The 17,556-nt window shown below is 37.2% G+C and overlaps 1 protein-coding gene across 2 annotated transcripts; it reads left to right on the top strand.

Moving 5' to 3' along the window:
- Positions 1–5,418: 5,418 nt before the first annotated feature.
- Positions 5,419–15,232, top strand: LOC149184772 (WAT1-related protein At5g47470-like). Of its 2 annotated transcripts, none has more exons than XM_089417700.1 (8): positions 5,419–5,911; positions 6,005–6,070; positions 6,318–6,395; positions 12,783–12,821; positions 13,385–13,658; positions 13,772–13,933; positions 14,045–14,196; positions 14,874–15,232. In XM_089417700.1, the coding sequence occupies exons 1-8, from the start codon at positions 5,709–5,711 to the stop codon at positions 15,064–15,066; spliced, it is 1,167 nt and encodes a 388-aa protein (XP_089273826.1). In that variant the 5' UTR covers positions 5,419–5,708; the 3' UTR covers positions 15,067–15,232. The 2 variants fall into 2 exon arrangements, with proteins under 2 accessions (XP_089273826.1, XP_089273825.1); XM_089417699.1 differs by having other exon boundaries at positions 5,420–5,911; positions 14,045–14,283.
- The last annotated feature ends 2,324 nt before the right edge of the window (positions 15,233–17,556 follow it).

Genomic DNA, 17,556 nt, shown 5'->3' with positions numbered 1-17,556 from the left:
GAGGGTTGATGGATTGAAGACCCAAATTAATAATAATGTGTTCCTCATGAGGCAGAGGAGGATTTGAGGGAGTTGTTCTCAGAATGCTCCTAACTGTTTCCTTGAGCTGTTTTAAAATCTGATTGATTATAAGCAGGGACTCTCTAGCTTTATTTTTGAAAATCCGCATATTGTGCTCTTTCCAAATATTCCAGATGACAAATCCTGGTACAAGCATCTAGGCTTTGTTGATGATCTCATTCTCTGAGAAGTTCTTCCTCCATTTTGTTAAAGTGTTGGATATGCTAAGCCTATCCTTGTTGGTCTGTTTGAAGCTTGAGACCACCCAATCCCAAATTTTCGCAGAAAAGGAGCAAAGATTTAGAAGGTGTTCAATCGTTTCCTCATGAGAGCCACAAAGGTGACATCTAGAGGGGCCAATGAAACCTTTCTTAAGAAGGTTTTCCCAAGTTAGGATTTTCCTTTGATGAACTAGCCAAATAAATAATTTTATTTTCATCCATTGAGGAGTTTACCACAACTCCTGCCAGACTTTCTCAGTGTTTACAAAGTTAAATCCTGGGATTGCTTGTTTTTCCTCTTTGAGGTTATAGTTGCCTTCATTATTCTTTCCCCATCTTAATTGGTCAGGTGAGGAGGAAACCAGAATCCTTCTTTGCTCTAAGTCCATTGCAAGAACTTCTGCCATGGCCTTCAGAGGGCTCTCTTCATTGTAACTTAGGTCCTTCCATTTCCTCCATTTTTCCTTATCCCTCCCCAGATCCTAGAAATCTTTTACTAATAAAAGACCTTTGTTGTCTGTGTCTCTCTTGAGGGCTGCTAGTTCATTCCTGTTTAGGATGGGTTCCTGTTGCTAGCTGTCCTCCCAGAAACGAGCCCAGTCCCCTGCTCGAATTTCCCAAAAACAGTGTTGTTGAACAATACCTTTGTTCTCCCACGCAAGGTTCCATATGTGTGAGCCCCTGATTTGTCCTGTCATTCTAATGTGATCCTGTTCCTGCCAATGCTTGGCGTACTTTTGTGTCTAAAAATAGGTCCAAGGGGCTCTCAGCTCCTTGATCCATTACCACTAGAGCATTGCTCCCAAAGCTTGACTCGGTGTTTCTAGATCATGCAACCCCAAACCACCATGGCTTTTTGGCTTTTGGGCTTGTGGAGCTTGTCCCAGGAAACTAAAGCCCACTTATTTTTCTCTTCCCCTCTGCCCTACAGAAAGTTTCTTTGAATGTTTCTTATTTGCTGCTTAATCCCTTGAGCCGCAGGGATAGCTGCAAACATGAAAATGGGAATGGCCTGCAATACCACTTGAGTGAGCACAAGTTGCCCTGCAAAGTTTAAAGCTCTTCAAGTCCAATTCCTGATTTTGTCCTAAAGTTTGTTTAAAATAGGTTCCCATATTTGCTTACATAGAGGTTTGTTTGTAAGAGGAATACCAAGATATTTGGAAGGCAACTCGTTCCTTTGAAAACCAAGAATCCTGGTGATATTTCTCTATATAGCAATATTTGTTTAAGATATCTTTGATTGCCTTTGCTTCCCTAACTGTGGTTATACCCTCAGCATAGTATCATCCACAAATTGTTGATGAGTGTTAGCCTCTCCATCCGGGGTGAGTTTGATCCCTTGAATTCTACCTTCAACATTTGCCAATTTGATTGCCCTACCAAGCCCTTCCATCATGAGGACAAAGAGGAATGGGGAGAGCGGGTTGCCTTGTCTGAGCCCTCTCGAAGGAGTAAAAGTATTAGAGGGATCTCCATTAAGCAGAATGGAGAAACTGGTTGAGGTGACTAGTGCCATAACCCATCTTATCCAATTTTGGTCAAAGCCATATGCTTTTAGAATGGCTCTAATATAAGACTAGTTGATTTTTTCATAGGCTTTCGCAAGGTCTAATTGAATGATCATACCTATTTTCTTTTTGCTTTTGAGAGAGTGTACCACCTCATGTGCTTGGATGATGTTGTTCAGAATCTGTCTTCCTTCCACATAGCCTGTTTGCTCTTCTGAGATGAGAGAAGGTAGCAATGGCTTGAGTCTATTGGCTATCACTTTGGAGATGATTTTATACACCACATTACATAAGGCGATGGGCCTAAACCCATCCGGGGTCATAGCATTTTCCTTTTTGGGGATTAAAGCTATAAAGGTCGCATTTAGTGCTTTCAAAACCTTTTTGTGTTGTCTTGAGTCTTCCACAACCTCGAGGATATCCTATTTGACTGTATCCCAGTAGGCTTTAAAGAAATCAACATTGAAACCATCTAAGCCTGGTGCTTTTCCACTTTGCATTTCCTTAATCACCTCACTAACCTCCTCTTTCGAGACTGGCCTGTTTAGATTGTGCTTGTCCTCGTTGGTGACTAACTTGGAAATGTGTTGGGTGAACTTATCAATGAACCTAGATCTGTCTTCCAATGGCTCCTTTGCAATGTTAGAGAAGTGTTGTACTAGGATTGATTCCATGTCCTTGTGAGCGACAAGCTCAATACCTTGAGAATCCTTTAGCTTTGTGATTCTGTTATGTGCCCTGTGGGCCATAGTGGATTTGTGGAAGAACTTAGTGTTCCTTTCTCCCTCTTTTATCCATTGAATTCTGGATTTCTGTCTCCAAAATGTTTCCTCTTGTAAGCAACGCTCCTCCCATTCTTCCTGCAAAGAGTCAGTTAGTTTTTGCCTTTCCTCATTGAAGCCCTCTGTGATGTTGATCTAATTGATTTCCTGGAGTTTCTGCTTAGTACTCATTCTGGCCTTGATGATATCACCAAATTCCTTTTTGTTCCAATCCTTAAGTTTGGATTTAATGTGTTTTAGTCTCTGCTGGAGCATGTACATCTTAGTACCTTGAATATTAAAATCCTCCTTCCACCATTTGGCAATGTTACTGGTGAATTTGGGGTGAGAGAGCCAGGCATTTTCGAATCTGAAAGGCCTATTTCTCGGAGTGCCCATAAAGGAAGCTTCTAGCTGAACTGGCCAATGATCTGAGCCACCAAAGAGCAGAATGGATGCTATGATTGCTGATCCTGTAAGGAGGAGATCCTCAGAAACGATAAACCTATCTAGTTTTGACGCCACTTGGGAAACTCCTCCTCTTTTGTTGTTCCAAGTGAAGGTTCCATTTATAGTCTCGGTGTCCACTAGTCCCATGTTCAAGAGGAAATCTTGGAAGGCTTCAGAGTCTCTGCCAAGTTGTCTAGTGCCTCCTCTTTTTTCCGAGAGAGATCTTATCATATTGAAATCACCTACAAGTATCCAAGGTATATTGGGATAACGTGCTCTGAGACCTTCCAAGGAGGTAAGAAGCTTGAGTTTATCTGCTTGCTATTGAGGGCCATATACATTAGTTATCATGTAGGTCTCCTGGTCACCTACGGGACTACAAACCACAGAAAGATAGTTCCTGGATGCTTCAGCATCCAGGATTCCCAGATTCTGTAGATTCCACAGCGTAGGAATCCCACCTGCAGAGTTATTAGCTTTAACTTCTAAATAATCATACTTGATTAACCATTTGTTATGAATTTCTCTTATTTTTTCCATTGAACATTTTGTCTCTTGAATAAAGACCATGTCTGGTTTTTCTTCTTTTATTCTATCACTGAGATTTCTCTGTTTCCTTCTACTACCTACACCTCTAATATTCAAGTTGTAAGCTTCATTAAGAAAGGTTGGTAAAAGAATAGTTGGTTAGATCTTTCATCTTACCTAAGTTAATCAGTAGTTTCCCACATTCATTTAGCAGTTCATTCTGTCTTTTCCTTCCTCTTTTCCTCCCTGGGTTTTTTAGAGATAGTGTCTATGGATTCTCCATCATTTTGACTCCACTGTGCTCTTGGCTTTCGTGGTTTCTTTTGACACCAGTTCCCTTCGATTGTGCCCTCCATAGATAGAGTTGTTGGACTCGATCATAATCTTCTTTTGGCAATGAGTCCACTCCTTTGTTCTTTCCTTGTTCCAGAAATTGCTCGAGATCTAGATTTTCCCTGTCTAAAATCTCTTGCAGTTTGTGATCCTCCGTACCTACCTCACTTGGAGTCATCTCATGGTCCTTGTTGATCTCCATGTAGTTATGTAGCTCCCCTGTCTGCTGGTTGTTCGCTGGGATATCCTCCATTTAAGCTTCCATATCCTGCTCCTTAAGGACGTTCTCCTTGACTTGGACAGTCTCACACTTTCCTCCACTTCCTCTAGGATCTTGAAACTGTTTTGTCTTGTTTGTTTCTCTTCGCTTGTTTTCTTGTGTGATCGTTTACCCCCTTTCCCTTTGCCCCCAACCTTGGTAAAACCCTCATGATCGTTGTCCACAAAGGTTTTTCCTTTGCTTTCCAAGTTGTTTGTATGGCAGTGTCTGAATAGATGGCCATGTTCATGACATTTGCGGCATCTGAATGGTATGTGCTCATAGTCCACCGTTTCCACCCATTCTTCATCATATACCTCTAAGATTATGGCTTCCAGAAGGGCTCCAGATAGATCCATTTCCACACATATTCGAGTGAAGAAAGTATATTTACCTTTGAGAGTTGCCTCTGAAATTTTCAGAAAATGCCCCAACTTGTTGCCTATGGTTTTCAAGGACTTTGGTTGCCAGTAGTCCAGAGGTAATGAGTATAGTCTAATCCAAACCGGTACGGATGTGAATGTTTCATGTTCCGGAACAAAATTCATCGTCCATGGCCGCATGTAGAGTTCTACCGCAGCGTAGAAGTAAGGTCCCCCTTCAAACACTCGATCTTTGTCCTTTAGGCTCGCAAACACCTCCATGAAGAAGCCCTTAGAACCAAGATGTAAATGTATTTCTCCTTTTGGCTTCCAATGGCTCCTTATCCAGATGTGTAAAGCCCTTTCTGTTGGCCATAACCCCATGAACTTGCAAATGATCGCATGTTCTTTCACATGGTCCCTGTATGCTTGAATCACAAGGTCACTCAATACGACCCAGGGAATGATGCTCGATTTGGGTTTGCAAACTCCCATAGTTCTTATGGAAGTTGTTTTTCCGCTGCCGCCTCCCTTCTCCTTTTCTTTACTTGTTTCCTGTTGATTCCCTTCTTGATCCTGGGATTAGTTTCTTCCAACTATCTCCTTGCCTCTTGCTTTTGAAATGCTTCCCTCATGCTTCCTTGTCTCCTTCTATGAGTGGCGCTCCCCCTGCGCATCCCGCCATGGAACCCTAATGCAAAATCCTAGTGTCAACTTCGATCTTTCAAGTTGCAGACTTTAAAGGTGTGTTCCCAAGAGAACCTTTTCATTTTTCAATGAATTTACTAAATTCAAAACCGATTCCACATCAAAATTATACAAGAGAAAAACTCCAAAATACATAACAGGTAGACTACCGAATAGGTTAATAAAATTTTTGGGTATGTTTACAAGTTTGATGAGCGAAGGGTAGGGTAATAACGTGTTCTGCGTTGACTGATTGGCAACGTTGTTTAGTTGTTTGTTCTGTTTGGCATCTCCTCCACAGGAATTTCAAACTTCTGAATTCAACTACCACAAAATCCAATTACCGTCATGGATTCATCGGTGGTATTGTTTGCAGAATACTATAGCAGGCCTTCAATTCTTCATGCACGGGATTCATACCTGCATGGAATTTGCTTCTCACCTTTCTTCTCCAACCCAAAAAAAAAAACCCAGTTTTGGTTGTGATATGTAACAAAACAATTGGGGAAATTGAATTGAAGAAAATCTAATAAAAAATGTATACCATCAAACGCCCTTCCTGCAGTCTGGAAGTGTTGGGCATCTATGCCTCCTTGGTGGGTGTCCAGATTTGTTATGCAGTGGTCGGTGTTCTTATGGGAAAGGAGTTATCAAGGGGGGCGAGTCCTCTGGCTTTCATTGTTTATTCCAATGGGGTTGGAGGACTGGTGTTGATCCCATTTGCATTTTTCTTTGAGAAGTAAGTATGGCCCCAATCTTTCATTTGATTTGATATTCCTTCCAACTTTCAATTCCAAAATTTTCAAACCCATGGTTCGTGTTTGGAATGCAGGAAGAACCGGCCAACAACAGTGAGTTTAACTCTACTCGGACAGTTCTTTATGCTATCTCTTGGAGGGTGAGTTGAATATTTGAAAATTGAGATCCATTTTCATTTAATATTTTTTTGGCTTGGCCCACGGGCTTTTGAAATTTTATGGGCCCATCGCCAATTAAAATATTAGGGAACTATCATAAATAAGATTCGCATAAACATTTTGTGCTCTGTTGGTTTGTTACAGTGTCTGTGGGTTTCAGGCTACTATTAGTGAACTATCATAAATGAGATTCTCATAAACATTTTGTGCTCTGTTGGTTTGTTACAGTGTCTGTGGGTTTCAGGCTTTTTTGCTGATGGGATTGAGGGATACCTCTCCTGCCTTTGCTTCGGCCATGCCCAACTTTGTAGAATATGAAATGACTTATTTCCAGCCAAATGAGAAAACAGTACTATGAAGAAAAAAACATATAAAAGATAAAACAATTAAAAAACACAGTGACTATGTGAGCTAACAAATGCTGCAAATCTCATATATTTAATTCAACTATAAACTACATTCTTAAATACTAAAACTATTACTAAAATATTTGTCAATCAACTTTGCAATCAATCTACAGCTAATTTCCAGGACTACTGCAGCTAACAATTTGCTGCCTTATTTTCCAGCACTACTGCAACTAACAATTTGCTGCCTTATTTTTGCAGAGAACACTAAATAGAAATTTACATAACTAATTAAGCATTATTCCCAACACTCCCCCTTAATGATTAATGAGGATTTACTATCTTATCTCGTAATGCCAAAAACTGATCTTTTGCAACTGCTTTAGTGAATATATCTGCTAGTTGATGCTGAGTATTTATATGCTTCAATTCAATCTCCTTCTTCTGCACCAAATCTCTAATGAAGTGATATTTGAGGTCAAAATGCTTTGTCCTGCTGTGATGAACTGGATTCTTTGCTAACTTGATGGCACTTACATTATCACAATAAATGACTGTAGGCTGAACTTGTTTTTCTCCAATTTCTTCCAAAAATTTTCTGAGCCAAAGAGCTTGTGTACCTGCTGAGGTAACTGCAACATATTCTGCTTCTGTGGATGAGAGGGCAACAATGCTTTGTTTTTTTGAGCTCCATGTAATCAAACCAGAACCAAAAGAGAAACAATTTCCAGATGTGGACTTACGGTCATCAAGACTACCTCCCCAATCTGAATCACTAAATCCAACAAGATTGAACTTTTCAGAAGAGTAGTAATGAATACCAAAATTTAGAGTGCCTTTCACATACCTTAAAATCCTCTTGGCTGCCTTCATATGTATTTCAGATGGATTTGTCATATACCTTGAAACAAGTGAAACTGAACATGTAATATCAGGCCTTGTGTGGGTTAGAAAGATCAAGCTCCCCACAATACTTCTGTAAGTTTTCTCATCAACTAAATCAGCATCATCATCTCTACATAACACCTCTCCATGAGCACTTGGAGTAGGGGATGGATGACAATCAGGCATATCAAATTTATTTAGCATATCCTGTGCATACTTTGTCTGACAAATTAAAATCTCATCCCTACTTTGATAAACCTCCATTCCTAGAAAATATTTCATGATGCCTAGATCTTTCATCTCAAATTCATTCATCATAGCAGCTTTGAATTTATCACTCATCTTAGAACTACTACCCATATACAATAGATCATCAACATACAAACTTATGATTAAAATATCAATACCTTCTTGTTTGTAGTAAAGGGTAGGATCATTCTTACTTCTCTGGAAGCCATTTTCCTGAAAGTATCCATCAATCCTTGCATACCACGCTCTTGGTGCTTGCTTAAGGCCATACAAAGCCTTCTTCAACTTGTAGACATTATTCTCCTTTCCTTCCACTTCAAAACCTTGTGGCTGCTCCACATATACTTCCTCTTCTAAGTACCCATTCAAGAAGGCACTTTTCACATCCATATGATGTATGCTCCACTTTTTATGAGCTGCTAATGAAATCAACATTCTAATGGTCTCTTGTCTTGCTACTGGTGCAAATGTCTCTTCATAATCAATTCCATACTTCTGTGTGAATCCTTTAGCAACTAATCTTGCTTTGTGTCTTTCAACACTCCCATCACTGTTAAATTTAGTCTTATAGACCCATTTGGTGCCAATCTTTTTCTTGTCATGTGGAAGCTCTGTCAACTTCCAAGTGTCATTCCTTTGAATGGAATCCATCTCTTCTTGCATGGCTTGCATCCAAACCTCATTAGTACATGCATCTTCAAAACATGATGGTTCAAATTCAGCCTTAGCTAATAAAGCAAAATTGACTATCTCACCTATTGGGCTTTCTTCATGTGCTTGATTTGCACTCCTCTCATAAATATCACTCAATCTTCTTACCTTCCTTGTAGAACTTGGAGAAGAAGTTGGACTTGAACTTGATGTTGAAGAAATTGATGAAGCGCTGCTTGGTGGAGTTAAGCCACTAATTACAGAAACATTAGTTGGCTGCTCATTATCATTATCAACAATTATATCATTCAAAATAGATTTTGTCTTCTCAACATGGCCTTTTTGATGACCATAAACTCCCCCTTCATCAAAAATTACATCTCTTGAGACAATAAGCTTGTTAGTTAGAGGATTATACAATTTATAAGCCTTGCTTGTCTCACTATACCCAATAAAAATACATAACTCACTCTTTGCATCTAACTTTTTTCTATTCTGATCAGGTACATGCACATAAGCCAAACAACCAAAAACTTTGAAATGATTAACATTAGGCTTTTTTTCATACCAAGCTTCATAAGGAGTCATATTTTTCAATGCACTGGTGGGGCTACGGTTGAGGATGTATACTGCTGTAGCAACTGCATCTCCCCAATAAGTGTTGCTCAATCCCTTAGTTTGTAGCATGCATCTTGCCATTTCAACCACAGTACGATTTTTCCTTTCAGCTGTGCCATTCTGCTGGGGTGTGTATGCTGTAGTATGTTGCCTCCTGATGCCATTCATATCACAATAACTCTGGAAAGCTTTTGAGCAGAATTCTCCTCCACGGTCAGTCCGCAAACATTTGATCTTGCACCCTCTCTCATTTTCTGATGATGATGATGGTGGTGGTTAACGTCCACTGAGACCAAATTGGTCTATCGGACCTACAACTTAATTTTTACTTGTCTGGCTCCTCGTCTTTCTTGGCGAGATTGGTGTTGTAGCTTTCTTTTTTTTCTCTATGGTCTTCCAACTTCCTTTATCTTGCATCTCCTTCATCTCTTCTGGTTCTTGGAACATTGGTGTCTTAGCTTCGCGATCTATTGTGTTCGTTCTTTTGAAGATAGTCGGAGAAGAAGTTTGGTCTGGGAGATCTGCTTTGCTATTAAATGAAGATTTATTTTCTGAGTTATTCGAATCCTCATAACTGTTGATTTGCTGGGGCGGGATTTCTTCTTGCTTGTCTTGAGAGTTGTTTATTTCTTCCCTGCTTTCTTGTGACTCAGAGTTTTCTCTAGAATATTCTTCTTTGATGACAGTGTAGTGTTCTTTTTGTGCTCCTTCCCACCATGTAGATCTGTGGTGGTTTTTTCTAGCAAAATTTTTCTCAGAGGCTTTTGGGCAATTTTTGGCTAGATGCCCTGTCTCAAAGCAACATCGACATCTGAAGAGGACACTTTCATAATCAAGTTTCTGGTTCCACACATAGTCTTTACTTGTTAGGTTTATTTCAGCTGGGAATCCGGCGCTGAAGTCCATTTCCACACAGATGCGTGCATAGGTGGTTCTGGCATATTCCTCTGTTTCTGGGCACCTGCAGTAAAATTTCCCAATTGCATTTCCGATGGCTTTTAGTGAGGAGAGATTCCAGAGATGCAAGGGTAGGCTTGGCAATCTCACCCAAACTGGTGCTGAGGTTATCACTGCTGTAGAAGGATCGAATGATGGGTCCCATGGCTTCATGAATAGGCCTGATTTTTCCCAAAACCAAGGGCCGGAATCTAGAATACATTGTCTGCTTTCAGGATTTTCAAAATCTACTATAAAGAAACCCCTAGCACAAGGGTAGATATTAATTTCATCAGAAATGACAGGCTTCCATACCTCTGAAATCCAATTGTGGAGTGCTATCAGCCGCGGCCAAAAACCATTGAACCGGCAAATTAGGGCACTTTCGGAAAACTTCAAAGCTTCATCGATCGAGGCCTGGACCACTTGGATAGTGGGAGCTGGGGCTTCACTGACGATATGGGCAGGAGATTGCCCTCCAGAGGCGGGTGAGCCACCAGTGATTTTTGCGAAGCTCGGAGCCATATTTTACTTGCCCGTAGAACCCAGCCTTAGAGAAGATAAGATCTAGATCTAGATCTGGCCGCAAAAAATGAGCAGCCTAGATCTAGATCTAACCATAAAAAATTAGATCTAAGTATATATATATATATATATACTTATAGACGCCTGGAGACCTGGAGAAGGACGCAGATACCTGGAGAAAGACGCGGAGATCTGATTTAATAAGACCTGGAGAAGAGGTCTGATTTAATAAGATCTCATTTAATAAGAGCCGCAGCCGCAGAGAGACCTGGAGACCTGGAGCCGCAGAGAGATGCCCGTAATAATTAACGCATGAGATCTATGAACCCTGGAGAAGAGATCTGATTTTCTACAAGGGCTTTGAACTTCTTGAATGTATCCAGGGCTTCACTTTTGGCCTTCAAAAAATATACCCAACAATTTCGTGAGTAATCATCAATAAAAGTGATGAAATATGATGACTTACCCAAACTCTTAGTTTGCATAGGACCACATATGTCTGAATGAACAAGCTGAAGTGGGTAATGAGCCCTCCATGCACTTCCCTTTGGAAACCTTTCCCTTGCATGCTTTCCTTTAGCACATCCTTCACAAACCTCCTTATGCTCTTCTACCTTGGGCAAACCAGAAACTAATGCATGTGAGGTTAGAAACTTCAAACTGTGAAAATTTAAATGCCCATACCTCAGATGCCATAACCAACTTGAATCCTCATAAGCCATATTAGCAAGATTGATGTTATGTTCATCAAACCTCAAGGGAAACATCCTATTTCTTGTCATAGGCACAACAGTGATCACCCTATTTCCCTTATTCTTATCATAGATAGTACATGTCTTATTTTCAAAGACTACTTTATAATTTTTCTCACATAGCTGTCCAACACTCAACAAATTATGCTTCAATTGTGGAGTATAATAAATGTCATGAATACTCTTTATACCTTCTTTTGTTTGGACCTCCATAGCTCCTTTGGCAGCAACCTCCAATGATTTATCATCACCAAGCTAGATCTTGGATTTGAAACTTCCATCCTTTGCTGAAAACAACTTCTCATTCCCTGTCATATGGTTAGAGCATCCAGAATCTAGGTACCAAACATCTTTACTAGTATTTTCACCTTTGGCATAAGATAAAAATAAGTGATCTTGAGGATACTCACCACTTTCTTGAGCATAATTAGCATTTTTACCTTCTTTCAATCTGCATTCTCTTTCAAAGTGACCATACCTGTTACAATGGTAACATTGAACATTTCTCTTATCAAATCTACCTCTACTTCTTCCTCTGAAACTACCTCTTCCACTTGAGCCACCTCTTCCTCTACCTCTTGAATAATTTTGGCTTTGCCATTTACCTTGACCTTGATGGCTTTTGGTACTGCTACTTGCATCTTCATTCTTTGTAATTTGTAATTTAGAGGAAAAAGCTTTCTCTACAGCTTCAAAAGTATCCTTCAATCTTTCTTCATGAGACATCAAAGATCCAACCAATTCATCAAACTGTAGTTTTGTTAAATCCTTACTTTCTTCCATGATTATTGCAACATGATTCCATCTATGTGTTAAAGACCTCAATACTTTTTTAATTAAAACTTCATTACTTACAGCTTCTCCAAGTGTAGCCATTTTGTTGACCACATCTTTGACTCTCACACAATAGTCACTGATACTTTCAGCTTCTTGCATCTTCGAATTCTCGAACTCTCGCCTCAATGTCTGAAGCTTGACCACCTTAACTTGATCACTACCTTGGTAAGCTTCTTGTAGAGTCTCCCAGGCAGCTTTGGCAGTTTTTGCTCCAGATATTCTTGGAAATAAGCTCTTATCAAGAGCTATCTGAATGTGAAACAAAGCTTGAGCATTCTTCTTCCTTGCTTCCTCTCTTGCTGTTCTTTCATTGGCTGTAAGAGCATTCCAATCAGCTGGGTCTTCATATCCTGATTCAACAATCTCCCACAAATCTTTTCCAATCAAAAAGGTTAGCATCTTAATGCACCAATAATCATAATCGTTGCCATCAAATTCTGGAACTAGCATCTGGTTAGAATTCGACATGATTAACTTTGGCGAAATTCCAACAATACAGCTTTAACCCAAAATAATTTTACCTGCTCTGATACCACATGTAGAATATGAAATGACTTATTTCCAGCCAAATGAGAAAACAGTACTATGAAGAAAAAAACATATAAAAGATAAAACAATTAAAAAACACAGTGACTATGTGAGCTAACAAATGCTGCAAATCTCATATATTTAATTCAACTATAAACTACATTCTTAAATACTAAAACTATTACTAAAATATTTGTCAATCAACTCTGCAATCAATCTACAGCTAATTTCCAGGACTACTGCAGTTAACAATTTGCTGCCTTATTTTCCAGCACTACTGCAGCTAACAATTTGCTGCCTTATTTTTGCAGAGAACACTAAATAGAAATTTACATAACTAATTAAGCATTATTCCCAACAAACTTGGCCCCCGTCCTTATATTCATACTGGCATGGGCTTTGGGGTCAGTACTTGTACTTCTAACTCAATGATTCTATTTCATATTTCAGAAGATTGAATGGAGTTGTACTGGTAATCTTTGTCCATACCCACTCACCTGGATAGAATGTAAAGTTGGCCAAATTAACAAATTTTTCTGAAGTTAACAAATTGGGTATGTTGAGATGAAGATACTGGGTTTTTTCTCCATTTCTTTAACAAACTTATTGGAATGAGCAATTTTTCTTTTACAACTAAAAATTTAAGCAAAGTTGAAAAGAGTATGTTTTTCATTGGGGCTGATTTGTTTCATTTACATGACTAACTAGTTATTTTGATGTTTTATCTTATAACTGTTTAAACTGGAAGGAGATTATAACTGTTCACATAGTTGAAATTTGGAGAAGATTCTTTCATTTAGGTTAATGAAATGAAACTCTGAACAATTTATTTTGATTTAGGTTACGAATGGTCAACAAATTATTTTGAGCTTATAATTGCTCACATATTTGATGCTTTCATTTGGAGTCGATTACATCATTTGGAGTTGATTATGACTAGAATCTAATGTGAGTGTCAAATGTGTAGGATGGAGAAAGTAGACATTATGTGTATTCCCAGCAGAGCCAAAATTCTGGGAACTGTAATTTGTGTGGGTGGAGCAATGGCTATGAGTTTCCTTCAAGGTCCTACTCTAGCCCAACTCTGGCCTCTGTGGGGACAATCAACATCAGTTTCCAACACTAATACAGTACACCTAGTGGAAAACATTCTACACGAGGGAGATTCAGGGAACCAGATTAGAGGGTGTATTTACCTTATCTCAGCAGTGATAATGTTATCCACTACCATGATATTGCAGGTCTCCCTACCACCTTGCATATTAAATTGATACCCAATTATAACCCTTTTCTGTATTTAGAAGTTTCAAAGCTCCCCACCCAATCAAATGTATGATTATAATTTCATGTGCAGGTTGAGACATTGAAGAAATTTCCAGCCACACTGTCCCTTACATCAATTACTGCCATTCTAGGCTCCATCCAAACTGCTGTCCTAATAACCATTATTGACAGAGGCATCATTCCAACATCATGGATACTGGATAGGGCTGGGATTTTGACTGTGCTCGCTGCTGTAAGTCTACATACATGAATGATGTTCTTCCTCAATTTTCCCAGCCATGAATAACTTAAATTTTTGTTAGGTGGTTAAGCTGATTTGTGGAAGATTAATCCAATTTGGCAGGGAATCATATTCAATGCAATGGCATTTCCATTACAGTTATGGTGTTTGCAGAAACGAGGGCCAGTATTCGTTACAGTATTCAGCCCAGTGTCTACCGTGTGCTCAACAATTTTATCATCTATAGTTCTGGGAGACACGCTGCGTCTGGGAAGGTGGGTGGTTCGTTATATTCTCAAATATTCAACGTGGTCAGCAATTTTATCATCTATAGTTCTGGGAGACACACTGCGTTTGGGAAGGTGGGTGGTTTGTTAAATTTTCAAATATGCAATTGGGTGGTTTGTTATATTCTCAAATATTCAATTTGTGTTAGAGTGGTTTAGGTAAATTTGATTGAATAAAGTTATTAGTTGTTTTTGGGCTCATGAGTATCCATGGTTTTGTACATGAATTTTGTTCATGGTATTCATGTAGAATATAGTATATTTTAATGTCTTTTTAAGTCTTCAATTTGTGTTAGAGTGGTTCAAGTAAATTTGATTAGGGAAAGTTATCAGCTGTTTTTGGGGTTCATGAAAGCCCATAATTTTGTCCTTGGTATTTATGTGGAATATAGCTTATTTAAAGACAGAAAGACTCCATAAGTGGAAGAAATTAACATGAGTCTTTTGGCTTTTAAATAGATTATATTCCACAGGATTATCATGGGCCAAACCATAACTTGGACCCCAAAAACTACTTATAACTCTACTAAATCAAATTTACCACAACCACCCTAACAATTTACATTAAATTTATTATTTCTTCTCTCATTCTGCCTACAGATTTACAAAATTAAAATTTACAAGATTAATTAACTGAAATGCTTGATTTTCCTGCACTGGAACAGTTTGATGGGCGTGATTCTTATATTCATTGGTCTCTACCTTTTTCTGTGGGGCAAAAGCCAAGACGATGCTACCCAGATCAAAATATCTTCTGACGAAAAAGCTGATATAGCCATAGCAGCAGAAGGAGAAGAAAATCAGCACCCACCTCCTGCTTCTGAAGTAGTGGATGTGAAAACACCTTTACTACACTAACATTCTTGACATTTTGTTGAAAAATTGCAATGTTTTATAATAAACACTTAGTCATTAACACAGTAGAATCGCTGAGAATTCCAACACTATAACACTATTGTGTATTATTTTCGGCTGTTCAATGGTAACGAGATACAGAGGTAATACTTGACAAATTAGACAAAAACATAGTGCACAGTTTGCAAAAAAACAGTACATATAAACTGTGAAAATGTACCTTCTGAAATCTTCTTGAATCTTTACATTATCATCTTCTTGAATCCTTACATTATCATTTGTATGATGTATAGTCAGTGAATGCTCACAACTCACCAGCTGCTAGTAAGTGGGAATTTGTAAAGCATTAACTACATTCTGAAATCTTTTTAATATTATCATTTGAATCATTTCTAATGAATCCTGCTCACCACTTTATCAGGGTTGGATTAAGTTCGATAAAGAGTTGGTTGCACCGATTTTGAATTTTTAAATAAAATTTAAATCTTATATGATTCTTTATGTAAATTTAGATGACATTTTAAATCTTATATGCATATTTAGTAATATAATAAAATTTTAAGATTGTAATTTTTTTTTTAGATCTAGGATAATCGGTAACTGGTGAGAGTTATCCTGAGCAGGCCCAGGATCAAATCCAACTGGCTGCCACTATAAACCTAGGCTAGGTGCAACAGCCTGCAAGCCGCACACAATAGCAATTAACTTATGCCTCAACAAGAGCCGAGACGTCCACTCTGGGGTCGCCTACTCTTCTAGCCAAGACACAACAGGCCATATACTCAACGAGATTTGAACCTCCGTCTCGTGGGTTTCACCCAGCGAAACTTACCGTTAAACCCCATATCACTGTAATTTTAAAATGTAGTTCTTTAAATTAATTAGGCATGTTGTAAACAAGTGCCATTCGCAGTGGCATGTTGTAAACCAGTATCATAGCAGTGACTATACTGCGATGTTGTAAACAAGTACCATAGTAGTGGCTATGTCCATGCTTTGTTAAATTGTATGGTATTATTTGCAACCTGATATATATTGTATGTAGTTATTTGTAGTATATCATATTTCTTTTTGACTAATATATTGCTTTGTTAAATTGTATGGTATTATTTGCAACCTATTATATATTTAGTTATTTGTAGTATATTATAATGGTTTTGATCCAACCAAAATGTAATTAAATTATATTTGTATATATGTGGGTTGAATAGTTGCTGTTGATTAAATATAATCAATTTTTTCATTTAAATATATGTTAGATTCATTTTTATTTGAAGGCAATTTTAAATTTTAAAAGTTACATTTTGTTAAAGATAAAGAATAAGTATGCAACAAGAATTTAGAAATATATTTTATATAGGGAAGCATTATGAGCTGAATCATTGTAACAGGAAGTAAGTTTTTGAACTTCAATTTATACCTTATTATTAATTACTTCAGTGTTTACTAGTTGCCACAATATATATAATTTGTACTTGAGTAGACCTCATGGTTAAGAGCACCGGTATTCTCCTCAATAGATTACAAGTTCAAATCTAGAAAAGGGTAGAATATATATATTTTAAAAGAGAATTGTTTTAAGAAAAATCACTAAAAAGGCAGACCATGGCAAACTCTTAAATAGAGAGCAATGTAGAGACCATAATTTAAAATAACTCATATATTTCAAAAATAATATTTAAATTGTGATATTAATTTATTAATATATTAAAAACAAATATTATTAAGTAACCCCTATATTAAACAGAGAGTTTTTGAAACACAATATTTAAATAATATTAATTATCAAATTAATTTATTGATATATTAAAAACAAATATTATTAATTAAAGGATATATTAAACGGTTAGTTTTTGAAACATAATATTTAAATTATGATATTAATTTATTAAAAACAAATATTAATAAGTAAGGGCTATATTAAATGGCTAGTTTTTGAAAAATAAAATTTAAATTAATTTATTAAAATCAATTATTAAAAAAAATCAAAGTCAAACTTCAAATAAAGAGGGAAGTCAGAAATTATAAAAAGGAGTCAAGACCCAGACAAGATCATTTAATAAATAAAATAAATTAATGGAGATAAAATAAATTAAAATTAAAATTAATATATATATATATATATATATATATATATAAAGAAGAGTAATCAATAAATAAAAAAGAATCAAAAATAAAATATGTTATTGAGTCTCATTAAACAAATAAAAAAAATACTAAAAAGAATAAAGAACCAATAGGATTATAAAATAATTAAGAAAACAGGAAGGATGAAGAATATAAACTTTAATGAAGAATAAACCAACAACAAATACTATAAGAAGAACATCAATACCTACTAGAAAAATAAACAAGCAACATAAATGTTGATTTAATCATGTGATAAAGTGACTAAAATAACTTTGATTTGGTCATTGATGTGTTTTATAAAATTAATATAAATATTATAAAATATAAATTATTTCATTTTCCCAATATAAAACATTGAAAAGC

This window comes from Pinus tabuliformis, chromosome 3_2 (genome assembly GCF_031772625.1).
Source record: "Pinus tabuliformis cultivar Carrire ecotype Pingquan chromosome 3_2, CPIR1, whole genome shotgun sequence".
Taxonomy (NCBI): domain Eukaryota; kingdom Viridiplantae; phylum Streptophyta; class Pinopsida; order Pinales; family Pinaceae; genus Pinus; species Pinus tabuliformis.
Note: the sequence above shows the minus strand (reverse complement) of the source record. Positions and strands in the feature narration are given on the sequence as shown.